The sequence below is a fragment of the Mastigoproctus giganteus genome, chromosome 1, assembly GCF_048544385.1.
Source record: "Mastigoproctus giganteus isolate SK-2022 chromosome 1, ASM4854438v1, whole genome shotgun sequence".
Lineage (NCBI taxonomy): Eukaryota > Metazoa > Arthropoda > Arachnida > Uropygi > Thelyphonidae > Mastigoproctus > Mastigoproctus giganteus.
The window spans coordinates 209,989,156-210,007,168 of record NC_143575.1 but is presented as its reverse complement, the minus strand read 5'-3'; the positions used below and the strand labels follow the sequence as shown (position 1 = coordinate 210,007,168).

The 18,013-nt window shown below is 34.9% G+C and overlaps 1 protein-coding gene across 2 annotated transcripts in view; it reads left to right on the top strand.

The window, feature by feature from the left end:
- YME1L (ATP-dependent zinc metalloprotease YME1L) overlaps nucleotides 1-18,013 on the top strand; it is a 214,943-nt gene that overhangs the window by 137,626 nt on the left and 59,304 nt on the right. For both annotated transcript variants that reach the window (XM_090384179.1, XM_090384177.1), the window contains exons 10-12: nucleotides 74-159; nucleotides 1,091-1,181; nucleotides 6,541-6,693. In XM_090384179.1, coding sequence (XP_090240305.1) covers nucleotides 74-159; nucleotides 1,091-1,181; nucleotides 6,541-6,693 — 330 coding nt within the window. The remainder of the gene's footprint in view (nucleotides 1-73; nucleotides 160-1,090; nucleotides 1,182-6,540; nucleotides 6,694-18,013) is intronic.

Here is an 18,013-nt window from a genome sequence, read left to right as displayed (position 1 = left end):
TTTTGTGTTAATGAAACTGATAACTGACTACAAAGAGCTTGTAATCATTGTTATTTTGTTTGTCGTAACATAGGTGGCCCTTTTCGTAGAGTTCTTATTGGAACAGCTAGTGAAGTTCATCCAGAAGAAATAGATGTAACATTTGATGATGTTAAAGGGGTAAGGATTTGTTTATAGTAGTTATTTTTAAACATGATAAAATAAAGTTATTTAACTCAAGTAAGTTGAACAGTAAATATTACTTTGCTAACTCATCTCCGATTTTTAAAATTATACCTATACTAAAAAATTATTTGTAAATAATTAAGCTTATTGGAAAATAACGTTTTCCAGTTGTAGAAGAAACAATCTTGTGCAATTAATTCTAGTTGACTTATTCTGTTTTGCTGACTAATATGTTAACAAGTTTATGGTGCAAAAGAAAACACAATACTGCAAATCATGTGTGGATATGAATTGAGGCTAATTTATATGAAGTGATGAACTGATTTGGGGGAAGATTAACACCTGACATTATGGAAGCTGCCTTGCTCCCTTCTTCTGAGAATAGGGGGATATCAGTCACTCCTGCCTGATAGGCTTTTTTCTAGATTCTTCCAGCCTCTGAAGAAGAGAACAAGGCAGCTCTCAAAATATCAGGTGTTATTTTAGCTCCCCCCCCAAATAAATTTGTGTACATTAGCCTTGGTTCATAATAAATATCTACACATAATTCTATGCAATCTTGAGATAAATTCATTTAGTTTTTCAAAGGAAGAGTACATAAATATTTTCTATTGAGTGTTTTGCTGTAAATATTTTCTAGCCATCTCTGAATACATTTAAAAGCAATAATGCAGCAACCTTACCTGGGAAATTGTGTGGCAAAAATGCCTATTTTTCTAATGGCTGAAAATTCTCATATAGTCCTGGCTGATGTGATTTTATTTTTTACAAATGTATTCAGTAAAGGCTGTGTAATCCATTGTTAGTGAACTTTAGTGGTCCTGCCGATCACACACAAAATTAAAGTTAGACATTTTAATGGTCATGTTTCAAAAAGTTATTAGATATCATAACCAAGGAATAACATAATTTTACAAATTTTCAGGTAGATGAAGCCAAACAGGAATTGCTAGAAATTGTTGAATTTCTTCGAAATCCTGAAAAGTTTTCAGCTCTTGGAGGTAAACTACCAAAAGGTATGAATAATATGGGAGTGTACACAACTGATTTTTTAATGGGAATAAAGAAATGACCTCAGCTATGACTTTCACTTTATTTTAAAGTTTTTTTTTTTTAAGGAAATTTTGGATACCATCTCTCTCTTTTTGAGGTAGTACAGGTCAAGGAAAATATTACATATGGAAAGACAGTAATTATACATTAAATTAGGCCTGAAATACCAAAAGGTGGAGGCACAGTAGTGTTACATTGGTTACATTATATTATCCAGAGGTTGTTTTCCAAAGGAAAGTTCCAGAAGATTGGATGATGCATTAATTGTACCAATATATAAAAAGGGAAACAGAGCTGAAAGTAGAAATTACAGGAGAATTTCACTCCTCTGCACAACTGTTTTCAAGGTTATTTATTATTTATTGTTGAATATAATCTTGGAGAAGTCAAGTTTTATGGCAAACAGGGGATAATACCAGGATCAAATATTCATGATAAGAAAAATTACATTTATTCTTGAAAAAGTACCTAGAAATCTGCTCTTTCAAATTTTTGAAAGATATGGCATCAAGGACAGCGCTGTATTTTTGATGTTTGTAAACTAATAACTGTTTTTAACTCAGTTTTTTATACTGATTTCAGGAATGTTATTCATTTTTTTCTGTCACACTGTTTTTTCGCAAATCAGATAAGTTGATGTTATGAGTCGTATTATTGAATGTATTCAGTTAGGAGTAAATGCTGGGAATTTGTAAACTAAATCTTCACACGTTGGCAATGCTGCCTTTAGTCATTTGTTTCTTGACCTTGAGAACTCCATGTAGCTGTGTTTATCAGTGTGAGTTCAGTTTATTTTTCAGATTATTGTGTCAAACTTGTGCTGAAAAGTGAGTAAAATCTCTTCATGCAAGTGGGAACAATCCAAATTTATTTTGTTATATTTGCAGAAGTTATGTTTTTCTCAAGCAAAGACAAAATATTACAGAATTTGTTAAAAAAAATGTGTATTGTGCTTATTTTGAGGTGAAACTCGTGAGCAAGATAAGCAATGGACTCCACATAAAGTTTGCAGAACCTGTGTTGAAGCATTGAGATTGTGGAAAATGGTAAAAAAGAAAATGGACATTTTCTGCCTGTAACAAAGCTCTCAACAATTGTAAAGCAGTTAATAATCAGTCCAAACTAGGTTTTGAACAGGCTAAGAGTAGAAAACTTGCTTCTTGTCCAAATGGTAGTCAAGCATTCTGGTCTCTTGCTAAATCTATTGGCTGCAAATTTGCCCATCTCTATCAAAACTGGATGCTATGTCAGTTAAAGATAAAGCTGATCTGCTAGCTTCCTACCTTTCTTCTAACTTGTGTATTAATGACCTTAGTAAACCACCTTCTACCATTCCCGGTACACTCCATTCAAAGCCTCCTGTGGTATTCCGTTAAAAGGTTACCAGAAGGATTTTGAACAGTCTTGATGACATGAAAGTGCCAGGTCCTGATGGTGTTTCTTCACTTGTTCTCAAAAACTGAGCTTAAAACTTGCTTCTTGTCCAAATGGTAGTCGAGCATTCTGGTCTCTTGCTAAATCTATTGGCTGCAAATTTGCCCATCTCTATCAAAACTGGATGCTATGTCAGTTAAAGATAAAGCTGATCTGCTAGCTTCCTACCTTTCTTCTAACTTGTGTATTAATGATCTTAGTAAACCACCTTCTACCATTCCCGGTACACTCCATTCAAAGCCTCCTGTGGTATTCCGTTAAAAGGTTACCAGAAGGATTTTGAACAGTCTTGATGACATGAAAGTGCCAGGTCCTGATGGTGTTTCTTCACGTGTTCTCAAAAACTGAGCTTACTTCTGTTCTCTGTTGCTTTTTTCACTTTCTTATTACCCCGGTGTTTTCCCATCTGCTTGGAAATTTTCTCATATCCAGCCAGTTCCCAAAAAGGATGACAAATCCCTCCCATCCAATTATCATCCCATTGCACTTACTTCTAGTCTTTCTAAAGATGGAAAAATCCATTAATTGCCAACTCCTAAACTATCTAGAAACTTTCCATCTAATCAAAGGAAAAGTTTGGTGAAACTCAAGCACACTTGACAACGCTTGACATTTCAAAGGCTTTTTATATGTTTGGCATAAAGCTCTTCTAAATAAGCTTCCATCTTATGGTTTGTCAACTGTTTTTTGTAATTGGGTATCCAGTTTTCTCTCTGTCCGCTCACTATGTGTTATAGCAGATGACTCTTGTCTTCTAACTTCTCCACTAATGCTGGTGTTTCACAAGATTCAGTTCTTTCTCCCACTCCTTTCCTCTTGTATATTATTGAACTTCTTCCATTGACCAGAAATCCCATCCATAGTTTTGCTGATGATAGCACATGGCACCCACCTTCAAGTTTAAGAAACCTTACCCTAAACAAACAGCTTGAACTTCTCTAATATCCACTACCAAATCCCTCCAGGTAATTCTCCAGTTGGGTAAAAATAACTTAGTTGATTTCAATCCTTCTAAAACTCAGTCCTGTCTTATATCTCACAAAAAGGATTCTTCTGCTCCTACGCTTATTTTCAATGACACTAAGATTTCTAAACAAGATCACATATCTCTATTAGGGATTACCCTAATTACTAATATCTCTCTCTCTCTCTCTTGACATAAGCACATCACAAATATTGCTTCCTCTGCATCTAAAAAAAATGAGTTTTCTCTTTTACTCTCTTCATTATATTTTCTTCCAAATGGTTGCTCACTCAAATTGCAAATCCATCCTACCACAAAATACTGTTTCCATATCTTGGGTGGTGTCACCAAAACCTCTCTCAGATTTCTGGATTCCATTCAAAAGAGGGTGGTTAGGGTTAATTAACAACCCACCTCTAATAAAGTCTCCCCACCCTGTTCTTCTGAATTGACTCCTATAATTTGCTCTCTTTTCCGAACCAGTTGAGATACATGCTGCAACTAGTTAGCATCTTTTCACTGTCCAACTTCAAACTCACAGAACCAACTTTTCTTCTTCCTCATATATTCCTGAAAATTACAGTGTACAGAAATTCAAGTATAATGTCGACAAGTATCTTCTTTCATCTTCTCAGCCTTCAACCCATGCACAGTACTAAGTACTATAGGTTCCAGTACTTTGGGCTTGGGGTTTTCATTAAAAAAAAAAAAAAAAACTTGGAATAACCTTTGGCAGTTAAGTGGTAAGTTTCTACTCTAGTTCCTTGATCAGTGTGCAGTGATGGGCAGCTCTTTCTTATTTGTTGTTCATGGTGTTAGTATATATTCTATCTTTTTTGATCAATACTGTACTGCATAACCAAATTTTAAATATCCGCCTTCAACTCCTTAATCCTTCCTGGAATTCATTTTCAAAGGATGACTTTAATAGCAAAGATCAGTCTTTGTAGACTGCCAGACTTCCATTCACTATTTAATGTACAAATTGTCTTTAAATATTCCTGGTAATTGTTCCATATCTTATCTGTGTTTCCAAGTAATTGTAAACACAGTTATTATAGATGGTAGCATGAAACTATCTTTCAAAATTTTAGATCACATTGTATCCAGAAGTTGAGGACATTGAATCAAGTGTTATACAAATAAGCATTTATAATTTTTTTAGGAATAAGCAAGGAGTTACCTTTTATTCAGTCAGTAGGATTTCTTCTTTACCAATTCTCCTTATGCAAATAAATTACAAAATTATACTTGAAAACAAGATTACATAATTTAAAATAATTTAAAACTCATAATGTGTTCCTCACTGTTGACACATGGGCAGTCCAACACTCCAGGATTGCAGTGGTGAACCCAACCCGACCCCAGAAATATCGAAACCTCCATGCAACCTTTAGTGAAGGAAGACATTGTCATAAACATGAATTTGAAATACGAATGAAGTACTATTAAAATGAGATAAAAGTACAATAAAACAATGACTTTAAAATCCACTAAAAATTCCTCCCTTAAGCGGACTAAAACTTTTCAACAAGTGTCATGTTCACAGGGTGGAATGAAACTAATGAAACGTGTGCATTCGGAATCTTATAAATAGGAGATTAGTCCTTGGTATGGATGCGTTTGAATGACCACGAATCAGATATGAGAAATGAACATCGAATGTTAATAGAGTTTTTGTAATTTCATTTCTAAAGTTTCGGCAATCAATAACTTAGTATAATTATGTTGAATATTTAAAATTTTGGCTTCATTAAACAGGAATGTGTAGTTTTCATTTATTGCACGGAATGCTAGTTCCAGTGCATTCGCACATGATGCACGGACTGATGCTTCATGTTGCTTAACCCTTGAGTTTTAAATACATTTGGTAGAGCTAATGTAAGAAGAATCAATCCTCGCATGAAATGTGGTAGACAAGGTCATATGTTTGTTCGGAAGTCGATAATACCGTGTGATTTTTTTTTTTTAATGTTGCATGTAATTTAAGGCCTGGTTTTGCTACTGTTTTCATTTCTGTACCTCTAAAAAGGTTGTTAATTTGTCTATACCAGTGTTCAACATACGACATTGAAATAAAATATTTTTTATTAATCCTGTCCCCACCCCCCAAAGAAAGCCAAGTTGATTCCTTCTGCTGGCAAAATGATGGCATTGTATTTTTTGAATGCTGGTGCATTGCTAGTGTATCACCTTCAAAAAGGCTAGACCATCACAGGGGCATATTACGCAGACCTTGTGACGTGTTTGTATGAAAACATCAAAGACAGATGGCAAGGAAAACTCAGCAAAGGAGTCCTGTTCCACCAGGAATGCTCCTGCTTACAAGTCTGTCATTGCCATGGATGTATTAGATATAGCACCATTAGACTTTTCCTAATTTGAAAAAATACTGGCTGGCATCCATTTTTTCACCAACAGTGATGTCATTGCTGCAGTGGATGCATTCCTGGAAGCCCAAGAGAAAACGTTGTTTGCTGCTGGAATCAATGCATTGCAACATCAGTGGAAAAAGTGTTAACTCCACAAAAGGGACGTTGAAAAGTAACACGTTACCAGACTCCTCAAATAAACTGTTCATACCAGGCCAAAAACTTTCAAAAGCCCCTCATAATGCTCTTATTGCTTGCAAAAAAATCAATTTTTTTTCTTTTTTCCAAGAATGAAATTTATCAACTTGATTATTCTAAGTGGATAGATTTTTGTATTCAAATACTTGAGTAGAGACAATTATTCCAAGTTTTCTCTTTAGCTTCAAGCTTTCTTTTTCTTCTGAACAACTGTTAACCCTTCAGAGTTTCACTATCATTTTGTTTTAATTTCCTAAAATTAATTTCTTATTTTGCACATGCTTTATACATTTCATCAATATCTCAACAATAAATTTGAACACTTCCTCATACTTAAAACTGTTTAATTTATAGGTGCACTACTTGTGGGTCCTCCTGGTACTGGAAAAACATTACTTGCCAGAGCAGTTGCTGGTGAGGCTCATGTTCCATTTTTTCATGCTGCTGGTCCTGAATTTGATGAGATTTTAGTTGGACAGGGTGCTCGCCGAGTTCGAGATTTGTTCCGTAAGTAAAATTTTATTTTCATTTTATTAATACATTATAATCAATAGTTGAAGGTTTTATGTATTTTATGTTTTTTAAAGAAGAATTGGATTATTACCTTGTGGGAATGGTATGAAGATTCTGTTTAATTTTGGCTGATGCAGAAAAAGTTGTTTCCTTGCATCATTTGGCCTTACTCATACTAACTGAAATCTCCCATTGCATTTGCAGTGTTTATGTGGAAATAAGAATTATTTTTAGAGAGATAATGTGCTTGAATGTACTAAAGGCCAATATAGCCTTATCATTCCAAATCTGTTATACCCAGTGGGTGAACACCAATATAATAACATATATTGGGCTTTTCTGGTCCGCTAGACTTCAACTCATTATTTTCCTCCAATGTCTCTTATTTTCTCTTAAATCTTTATCCATTCTTTTCTAATACTTACTTGACATGTGATGATTTTCTTTTCTTTTGATCTGCCTCTAAATCTGTTGCCGTTCATTTTTACATTGAACATCTGTCTAGTATTAAAATCAGAGAAGGATCCAAGGAAGAATCATTAATTTTGCAGCATTAGTTAGTGAGGGGCTCTTTCTACCTTTACTTGTCATAGAGTTTAAATTTAGTTACCCATTTTTCTTCGAACCTTATGGATTGAAGAGGGATCAAGAGAGAGTGTTTATAATCCTGCAGTATATAGAGACCTCAGCCAAGTTCAGTGAGGCATTCATAATTATAATTAAAAGCTGAATAATCTCCTTTGTAGCTGCCATCAAGATAAGCAATAGATTATTTACTCCTATTCACCTTGTTTAACTTTAAACATGATTTCTCACTTGAATTCTTTTCAGTGATCACAAAATCATTCAATTAACCATAATTGTAATCCCAAACACTGGATTTGTCAGGTTTAAAAGTGTTTCTTATGTAAAAATTTATGTAAATAATTTGTTCAATTCATTGACTACCTCTTTAGCTTTATCGATAATATACAGTTTACATAAGAAAAGTATTCTTTGTCACCATTCTTGGATCTTTTTTCCACAAGATTTTTGTAACTTGCTTTGGCTTGCCTTACTATTTTGTTATGTATTTTGACTAGTATTCTGCTACAAATACTAGCAAAAAGTTACTTTGTACAGATTGCCTTATACTTATAACTTCATTATTTATTGATAATTGCTCTTCATCCCATTCAGCTATCTTTTCTTCTTTTAGTAAACTTAATTGGGGAAGGGAGGGGACTCACCTAAAAACCCCTCACAGACATGTGAGGATTTTTATTCTCCATTTATAAAGGATTTATTCCAGTTCTGTTTTTTCTATTAAGTATGATAATATTTGTTTACTTTTCTTTCTCATTGTTTACCTTTAAAGACAATTTGCTATGCTAATTGTGACAGAGGTTTCTATTATTGAGTATTCTTCATTAAGTGTTTAAATAAGGTTTAGTGCTTTTTATTTTTAATTTTCGTCTTTGGTCTATTATTCTTTATACACTGGCATTGTTTTATTTCTATTATAAGTATGTCAAATTTTGCAGCATTTATTTTTCAGCTATACTAACCCTGTCACAAGTGAGTTTCTTCAAAGAATTTAGAAATTTTATGAAAATTGAAGAATTGTAAGAAAAATGCTTTCAAATATTATTTTTATATGTTCTGAAAAATTGTTCAAAATAAAATAAAAATGTAATAAAAATATTTTTAAAGAAACAAGCTTTTATTTAAAAAGAAACTTATTTTTACATTATATAATACCTAATCTGTTTTATATATGTATTACTAGATTCAGTTTCATTGGCTTCTGAATCTAGTTTTCTTGGGAATTTATTCAGTTTCAGTCTTAAATAAGACTGAAGCCCACGTCATTTTGAATCTCGTTGAAAGGTTGCACTCTCTTATGTCAATTTTCAAAACTGTTGTAATTATAAAAATGGTTACTATTCTTCTAAACACAGTTAATGGAAAGCAGCACATCCCTCTAGAGATCTCTCTACATATATAGAAGCAATTGAAATAGCCTTAAAAAAAGTATATATATAAGACTCAGTCACCCTCCTACACCAACTTTTGAAACTATTGGGTTTGAGGCTATAAACAATAAGTCAAAAAATTTTGAACCAATTGGTTCAACAGGATAATTTTAATCTCTATGACAAACGCTAGAGAAAAGTGCTCTTTCCTCTGTGGGATCTCATTTTAATAAGTTTTTAATACTCATTCCTTCGTAATCTCATTTTAACCTAACACGGTCAGTAACGAGGTAAGTTCTGTAAAATAAAGTATTCCAGTTCTTCTTGTTACTCTAATAGTAGAAATAATTTTGTTACCAAAAATTCACACTATTCAAGATTTTATTGCAAGTATGGCTAGACATGGTAAAAGGGGGCATTTATTTTGTTCTTTTTTCTGTTTATATTATTAACATCTGTTCAGATTTTTGTCTGCTCAAATTTTTCCTATTCTGGTGACGATTTGTTCCTACATTGTTGTAGTAATCTCTTTTGGTTTTTTCACATCCTCTTCGAGAGCTATACTTTTATTATGGAACATAATTGTTCCTCCTAGTTGTAAATAATTTAAAGTAATTACAGTTTCTGAGGAACCAAGTTTGTCAATGTGAAGGATTTTTGTCATGTTTCTTTTGTGCAATTTCATCAAAAATTTAGATAAAATTTTGTTGCAGGTTTTGACACAATTTCTCAATTCCTGATTATTTTCAGTTCATTATATATCTATAGGGGGATTTTTTTTTATTTTTTAGTTGTATTTTTCCTTTATATGAGAAATGCTTGTTTTTCCTTTCATTCTCAGATTATTTTTTGCTCCACTTGTATCAAACTTTCCCAAGGAAGCTCACATAATTTTTTTTTTTTTTTTAAATTTTTCCCCCATCTTTCAATTCAGTGTAGCAAAAAGTGATGTTTCTTCTGAACAGCTTATTCTCATTGCTTTTATTCAGTGTAGTGATTTCTTTAGGCTTAAAATGAATTTTCCTTAAGTCTGTGATACATTCTCTTTCTCTCTTCCTCACCATTAATACATTTTGGAAGTTACTAAAGTTCTTTGAGGAATTAGTTTATGCAATTATGCATAAGCTTAATAGCAGAGTTTTTTTTTTTATAGCAACACTCTGTGGAATGAGTGTTGGAATTTTGGAACCTAATGGAATTTTGAAGTTTCATACAAATTCAAGCTTTGTACATAAATACCTTTTAAATATTAATTTGTTCTTATTTTTACTGGATTACACAATATTAGAGAGAAATTATTGGTGAAAACAAATCAGAATTTAAAAATAACTAAATATATATTTTTTTAATATGTAAGAAAGCTTGTTAATTCTTTTTCTTAATATCCTCTGCATGTGTTTGCATATCAGTGATGCAATTTCATTGTTGATATAATCATAATAAGTATGTAATGGGGGCGGGGAACTGATTTCATGTTCTTTTCTACTAATGATAAAGACACTCTTTTTAAAAATTAAGGATTTCATTATAAATTTTTGCATAATATTATATTTTATAAATATATATTTTTAATGTGCAAGAATAAAGATATATCTTCTGTTATTCTATTTTCTTTTGTAATTTTATTTTATTGATTTGGTTTGTTATATTTTCTTTGTGAACCCCTCCTGTCTAGATGTTATGTTAATTTTTTATTACTTTTTTAAAATTAATTTATTTATTCTGTATTTTTTAGGCAATAAAGTGAATGTACATATATTATTACACAGGGTATCCTTCCAAAAAAGTAGTAGATATAATTAAAGATATATGAAAAAAGATATAAACAATTGGATAAATATTGTGTCAAATAAAAATTAAAATTAATATAAAAGCATCAAACCTATTTTGAGACACATCAAGCAATATCTAGAACTGATTTGATGAAAATTTGATGTCCAAATAAATATTCAATACTAATAAAATTAAAATGTATTTAATAATTTAGCTGTCAAATATACAATGCACAAATGTCTACAATTTCACAGTTAAAAACTAGAACTTGTGAAATTGTAGACATTTGTAAAACTCACAAGTAAACACCCAGCCTCAAAGGCAGTAATCTTTTTTGAGTGGTCTTCAGAAGAACTGATAAGGAGGATAAGGAATAAACATTTTAGCTATGATGATAGTCACCTAATATTCCCTCCATTGGAGTGCAATTTAAATATATTAGTATTTTTTATGGACTTTCTATAGTTCAGAAATAATATTGAGTTTTCTCAGATTAATGAGGAGACTTATTACATTGAGATATCACACAAATCATTTCAATAACAAACAGTTTAGAAGAAACAAATTGTATTCCACAAATAATGGTGTTAACAGGTTATTTCCTGTTTGTGAATACATGGTCCAAATCATTTATTGAAGTGTTCAAGAATATTAACAATATGGTCACTTCAAAACCCCTGAGGAAATTTTCTGATATATCAAAATATTTTCTGTGTTTGCAATTCCACATCAGCTCTCTGATGAATCAAATTAAACAGCCTGTGCAATCTTTGAATCAGACTTGAATGGTGCAACTTGCCATATTGAATCATCATGTCCCCATGTTTGATAATATCATTATTATGGACATACCTTGTATGTCCATAATTCTATTAAATAATGAGACTGCATGTACAGCCACTACACACCCAACACCACCTGTGAAACAAAGGCACAGCAGTTGACCTTTAACCTTTTCCTAATTGTCTGCCAAGTCACATTCTGACACACTTGTTCACTTTTCAGTGAGACAGGTTTTCATTGCCTTGTGTAATGAAAAACTATCTCACTGCAGTTTGCCAGAAAAATGAGACAAAAGAATCGAACAACAAATCAACCTCAAATTTTTAACAAAACTAAAGAAAACATCAACTGAAAGTTATGATTTGTTACTTCAAGTTATGGGAAAGATACTATGTCAATAGCTCGTGTTTAAATGTCATAAAAGATTTTTAGAAAGAAGGGGAGAAAGGGAAGACGATGAACAACCACGCCATCTGGTATTCACAAAACTGATAAAAATGTGGAACGGGTGAGGACACAGGTTAGAAGTTATCATCATTTAAGCATTAGAATGGTTGTATCAGAACTCAATATGGACAAAGAAACAGTTACAGACAAATTTTAACTGAAAATTTATCATGAGAAAATTGTGTCTCAAGATTGTGCCAAAAATTTTGAATAAAGATAAAAGAATGAGAAGACTCCAAGTTCGTGAAGATGTTTTGAAAAAAAAATTGAATAAGAAAATCCAGACTTTCTAAGTAGTATAATTACTTGCAATGAAAGTTGGCTGTTGCAGTACAACCTAGAAACTAAAAGAGTTAATGCAATGGAAGACAAAACAGTCTCCCAGACCAAAAAGAGCAAGAATGTCAAAATCCAAAATGAAAACCATGCTGCTTTTTTTTTTTCTTCAATATTAAAGGAATTATTATGGCTGAATATGTCCCACCAAAATAATGTCACTCAAACATACTACATTAAAATTCTGACTAGGCTGCAGGAAAAAATTCAAAGGAAGACACCTGAATTGTGGAAGGATGGTTGGATGCTCATTAATAGTAATAGTATTCGCCATATAGTACAAAAGGAAGTCACAGGCTTTTTCTGCACTGGCAAAAAAAAAACAACCAAGTAGGTATGAAAACACAAATTATATGCTACCCTCCTCATACAGGTAAGTATCCAGTTGACCTTTGAATTTATTCAAATTGTTGGCCTCAACTACTTGCGAGGGCAGTCTGTTCAGCTATCAATGACTTGCTGGCTAAAAGAGAACTTCTTGCAATCTAGTCTAAACCTCAAGCCCTGTATTTGAATTTTTCACCCCTAGTTCAGGAATTCTTTAGAACAGTGAGAATTCCACCTCCATTCATTTTACTAAACCCTCTCAGAGCCTTATAAACCTCAATCAGGTTACTTCTGAGGTGCCTAGTTGCCAAGCTCTGTAGCCCACATAATTGGAGTCTTTCCTCATATGGTCATCCTTCTGCTGTTCTCACCATTTGAGTTGCCCATCTCTGGACCCTTTCAAAAAGCTAGACGTATTTTTTCAGATGAGATCTCCATACTTGAACACAGTATTCCAAATGTGGTTGTGCAGTTGCCTTATACAGTGGGATTATGATCTCCCTGTCTCTACAGGATAACATTTGACACCATGGGCTCTCCTGACTGGCTGCCTGTTTATGCTGTTCAGAAAACTTCAGATCTGCCCATATTGTAACTCCCAGATTCCTTTCCTCCAGTGTTTTATTGAACCCTACTAAGTGCATAATTTATTTGGGGGTTGCTATTCCCCAAGTGTAAGATCTTTCATTTATCAGCATTAAAACATAGCTGCCACTTCTTTGACCATCTTTGAAATGTGTTCAAATCATCCTGAAGTAGTGCTGCTTGGCACTGATCATTAACAACTCTGCCAATCTTTGTTATATGCAGATTTTGACATCATGCCTTCTATCCCTTCATCAATGTAATTTATGAAAATGAGAAACAACAGTGGGCCAAGAACCGATCCTTGAGGAACCCTCCTGACATTACACCAATCTGTAGAATATCCATTAATCAAAACCCTCTGCAAGCAATCCATCTTTGAAACTTACCAGTAATCCCAACTGTTCAAGTTATACAGTAATCTCTCATGAGGGACCAAGTCAAATGCTTTGCTAAAATCCAAATAAACTATATTGAAATTATTCTCTAAATCCAGCTCATGTGTAACTATGACAAAGTAGCCTATTAAATTAGTTAAGCATGATTTTCCATTTACAGAAACATGTTGTGTATACTTCAGAATGCCATGCTATTTAAATATCCCTGGATTGCACTCTTAATCGCTGCCTCTTAAGATTTTTCCTAACCCTGAAGTCAGACTAACTGGTCTGTAGTTACAAACTTCACTCCTAGAATGGCTTTTATATATTGGCAATACAGTGGCACTTCTCCAATCCAAAGATGCCCTCATAATTAACCTGAATGGTTCAGTACACTCCCTCAAAACTGCAGGGTATATGCCATCAACTCCAGGAGTCTTATTTGCCTTTATGCTCAAAAGGTTTTCTAATAAACAATCTGTAATTATGACATCACTAATTTCATATGGCTCAGCCTCACTTGCACAGCCTCTTTTCAACATGAAGGGTCTTTTGTCAGTAAAGACCAATGCAAAGTATCTATTTAATTCATCCTTTTAACATCAGTTGGGTTATCTGAGACTTTTCTCACACCCAGTGTACAAGGGTCCGATCTGATTGGCTTTCTTCTTTATTGTATTCACATACTATTACATGAAAAATTCTTAACCAGGAGTTCAAATTCAGCCATTTTATTGACAACACTCCTGACATTACTGTCGACCCAATTGAGACTAATTTTCTTTGGTTTACTACCCTGACGTTTGAAGTTATTTAGGTTTATATCCCAAGCTGTATCTTTCCTCTCATTCGAAACATTGCTACCCTCAGAACATCTTATCAACATTGCCTGTTGTGGCTACAAACAAGAATTCATGAGGCAAGTTTGAGTGTGTGGTGGAACATTAAGACAAGGTTCCAGCACACAACACACACACTCTAATTTCTGGCTAAAAAAACATCTCCCTCTGTGTGAACATGTATCCTACTCACAAGAATGAGCCCCTTGTGACTTTATTCTCTTCCTTAAACTGGAAAATGTACTTAAGGGAACCCATTTTCAGTCCATTGAATCCATTCAGAAAAACATGACCGAAGTGTTAAAAGGGCTTGCAGAAGATGACTGCTAGAAATATTTTTCTGCTTGGAAGAAATGTATGGAATAGTGTGTGCAAGCCCACAATTACTTTGAATGGGATTAGTATTAGTAGAGGCATATGATTCAAGAAAGCAAGCTTATGCAGCATCAGCCAAAAACAAAAAAAAACCACTCCCATTTTATCCCTCTGTTCATTTGAAATACCTGTACAGCTGAGCCTTAAATTCATTTAGGCTATCAACTTCTACAACAAGGGATGGAAGTCTGTTCCACTAACCAACTACCCGCTGGCTAAAGGCAAATTTCCGCACATCTATCCTACATCTGTCTTTCCTCAATTTGAATTTATGCCCTCTCAGGTGATTATTCTGAGCAAGAGGAAGAATCCCATCGGCATTGAGCATGCTCAAACCATTCAAGGCTTTATACACCTCTATCAGATCACATCGCCAGTGCCTAGTCTCCAGACACTGTAATTGGCAAAACTTAAGCCTTTCTTCATAAGAGCAACCCTTTGTTCCATTCACTAATCTTGTTGCCCTTCTCTGTACTCATTCCAGCAGCTCTACATCCTTCTTGAGGGCGCCTCCGTAGCCAGGTGGCAAGGAGTAGCAGTGTGTAGCACACGCTTCTTGATTAGACCGGGGTTCGAGCCGGTCACCACCAGATACGGAGGATGTGGAAAGGTCAAGGGAATGACCACCACATATCCTGGAGTAATATGGCCTTAGTTGTTAATGCTCCTAAAAACCAAATTACAAACAAACATCCTTCTTGAAATGACGGCTCCAGACCTGTATACAGTACTCAAGGTGTGGCATAACCATTGCCTTATTCAAGGGAATAATCAACTCCTTATCCCTGCTAGAAAAATTCCTGTATATCATTGACAATACACCATGAGCTACTCTTGCAGCCTGTCTGCACTGCTCAGAGAACTTCATATCTGCCTGCACAATTACCCCCAGGTCCTTTTCATCTCTACCACTGTCAGTGTAGTACCAGAGTTGATATGTTGCTCTGGGGTTGCTGTTTCCCATATGTAGTACTTTACATTTGTCAATGTTAAACTGCATTTGCCACCTCTCAGCCCATCTGCTCAACCTTTCCAGATCCTGTTGCAGCAGCATAGCGTCAGTAGTGTCCTTAACAACCCTGCCAACCTTTTTATTGTCTGCAAACTTGGACATTAAGCTTGATATACCATCAATATCATTTATAAATACAGAAAACAACAATGGACCCAACACTGAGCCCTGAGGAACTCCACTAATAACATTAGTCCATGTTGAGCAGTGTCCATTGATTACCACTCTCTGTCTTCTGCCACTCAACCATCCCCTTATCCATTGCAGCAATTTGGCTCCAGTGCCACACTGCTCCAATTTGTGCAGCAGTCTTCCATGTGCAACAGTATCAAAAGCCTTTCTAAGATCCAAATATATAATATCAAAGTTATTCCCTGCATCCAGTTCTTTTGTGACTACATCATAGTATCCAATCAAATTAGTCAGGCAAGATCTGCCCTTAACAAAACCATGCTGCGTCTGAGCTATAACTGAAATCTTGTCTAGATGATCCTGCAGTGCTTCTTTAACCAGTGCCTCCATTAATTTACCTGGAACAGAAGTTAAACTAACAGGTCTATAATGACTTGTGTCAGCCTCTGATCCTCCTTTGTGAATTGGGGTCGCATTTGCACATCTCCAGTCTGTGGGTACCTCCCCTGAGTCCAAAGAAGCTCTCATAATTATGGCTAAGGGTTTGCTTACTTCCTTTGCTGCCTCCTTTAATATAACTGGATAGATCCCATCCACCCCGGGTGCCTTTTTTATGTTTATCCTCAACAATTTCTCCTCCACTTTCTTCTCAGTTATTACAAAATCATCTAGCTCACTGCCAGAGTTTACTTCACCTCTGGCATTCCCCCTTCCTGAATAACTCCTCATGTGTGAATGTAATGCAAAATACTCGTTTAGTTTGTTAGCCATCTGAGCAGGATCCTCAACTGTTGAACCATCAATATCCAGTGGACCAATCTGATTCTAGAGTTTACATAGGTAAAGAAATTTTTTCTGTTTTTCTTTGCATCTTTTGCCAAGGATTTCTCATAATCTGCCTTTGCCTGCCTAATCTCCTTTGTGACTTGGTTACAGACTAGCTTATATCTATCATAGGCTTCCATGTCACCCATTAATTTATATGTATCCCATGCATTTTTCTTCTCTGCCATATGTTTCATTAGTTAATCTGACATCCATTTAGGCCTAAACCTTTAACAATATTTCTTAGTTGGTATGTAAAGCCAAGTAGCTTCCAAGATAAGTTCTTTGAATGCTTCCCATTTTGAATTTGCTGTTGGTAACATCATCAGTTGGACCCACTGTGTTCTTCTTCTTTGTCCTTGCCTTCTTTCCATGTTCATATGGGGTCGGCAACTCTGCTCTTTCCATTCATCGTCCCAATGTTCCTATTCTAACACTTTTCAACTCCTTCTTCATCTCTAGCTGAACTAACTTCTTTAGCTGGACCCGTCCTTTGTTCGGTAGCCCTGACACATCTACTTTCCTCCAGTTGGTCCCACTGTATAGAATTTAAATACTCTCTCTCTCAGACCATCGTAGTTGTCTTTACGGAAGCAAAAACCTTTTCCTTTACCCCTGATGGTAATTAAATCTTTATGTAAATCCCACGTCAGTACACTGTGATCACTGCCACCTAGTGATTCCTTTATCTGCAGATTCTTAATGCATGAAGAATCACTACTGATAATCAGATCAAGAGTATTACTCCCTCTAGTTGCCTCCCGAACATGCTGATGTAGAAAACAATCATCCAATAAATCCACAAAAGCCTTGCTAGTGTGTGAGTGACCAACTCAAATTCCAGTCAATATCTGGGAAATTAAAATCCCCCATTATAAGACTCTCTGATTTACTGGCCCACTCTATTTCCCTGTACAGTTTCTTATTATACTCATCAAAGTCATTAGGCCTATAGCACACTCCTACTCTCAGTTTTGATCTCCCAATGCTTATGTCACACCAAACTGACTCGACACTGCACTGTCCAGCGATGTCGACTGGCTTCACTTCCTTGGATTTTGTGTTTCTTAACTAATAGCATAATCCCCTCCTCCCTTCCTGTCCTGTCTGTCTTTTCTGTACACATTGTACTCCCCAAATTCCAGTTCTGCATTCCTTATGTCTGTGTGACACCACGTCTTTGATATCCCAACAATATCTGCCTTTGATGTTTTGAGCAATACCTCAAATTCATCAAATTTATTTACCAAACTCCTAGCATTGGTGTACACGCAAGTATGCATGCACCTGTTCCTATTAAGTATGAATGAACTGTTAATCTATTAGTCCTTGTATCCCCCCCAAGCTAGCAGTTTTCCAACCCACCTAACAATGCCTCGATAGCATCAGCAAATATTCCTGCACCCTTTCTATTTAAGTGTGTCCCATCCCTGTAGAAGCAGTCTCTCCTGTTAACAAGTACAGACCAGGCTGAAAAAAATTCTACCCCTTGAGCCTTGCACAATCTTTCCAGGTCCGAATTGATCGACAAGGCTCTCATCATAC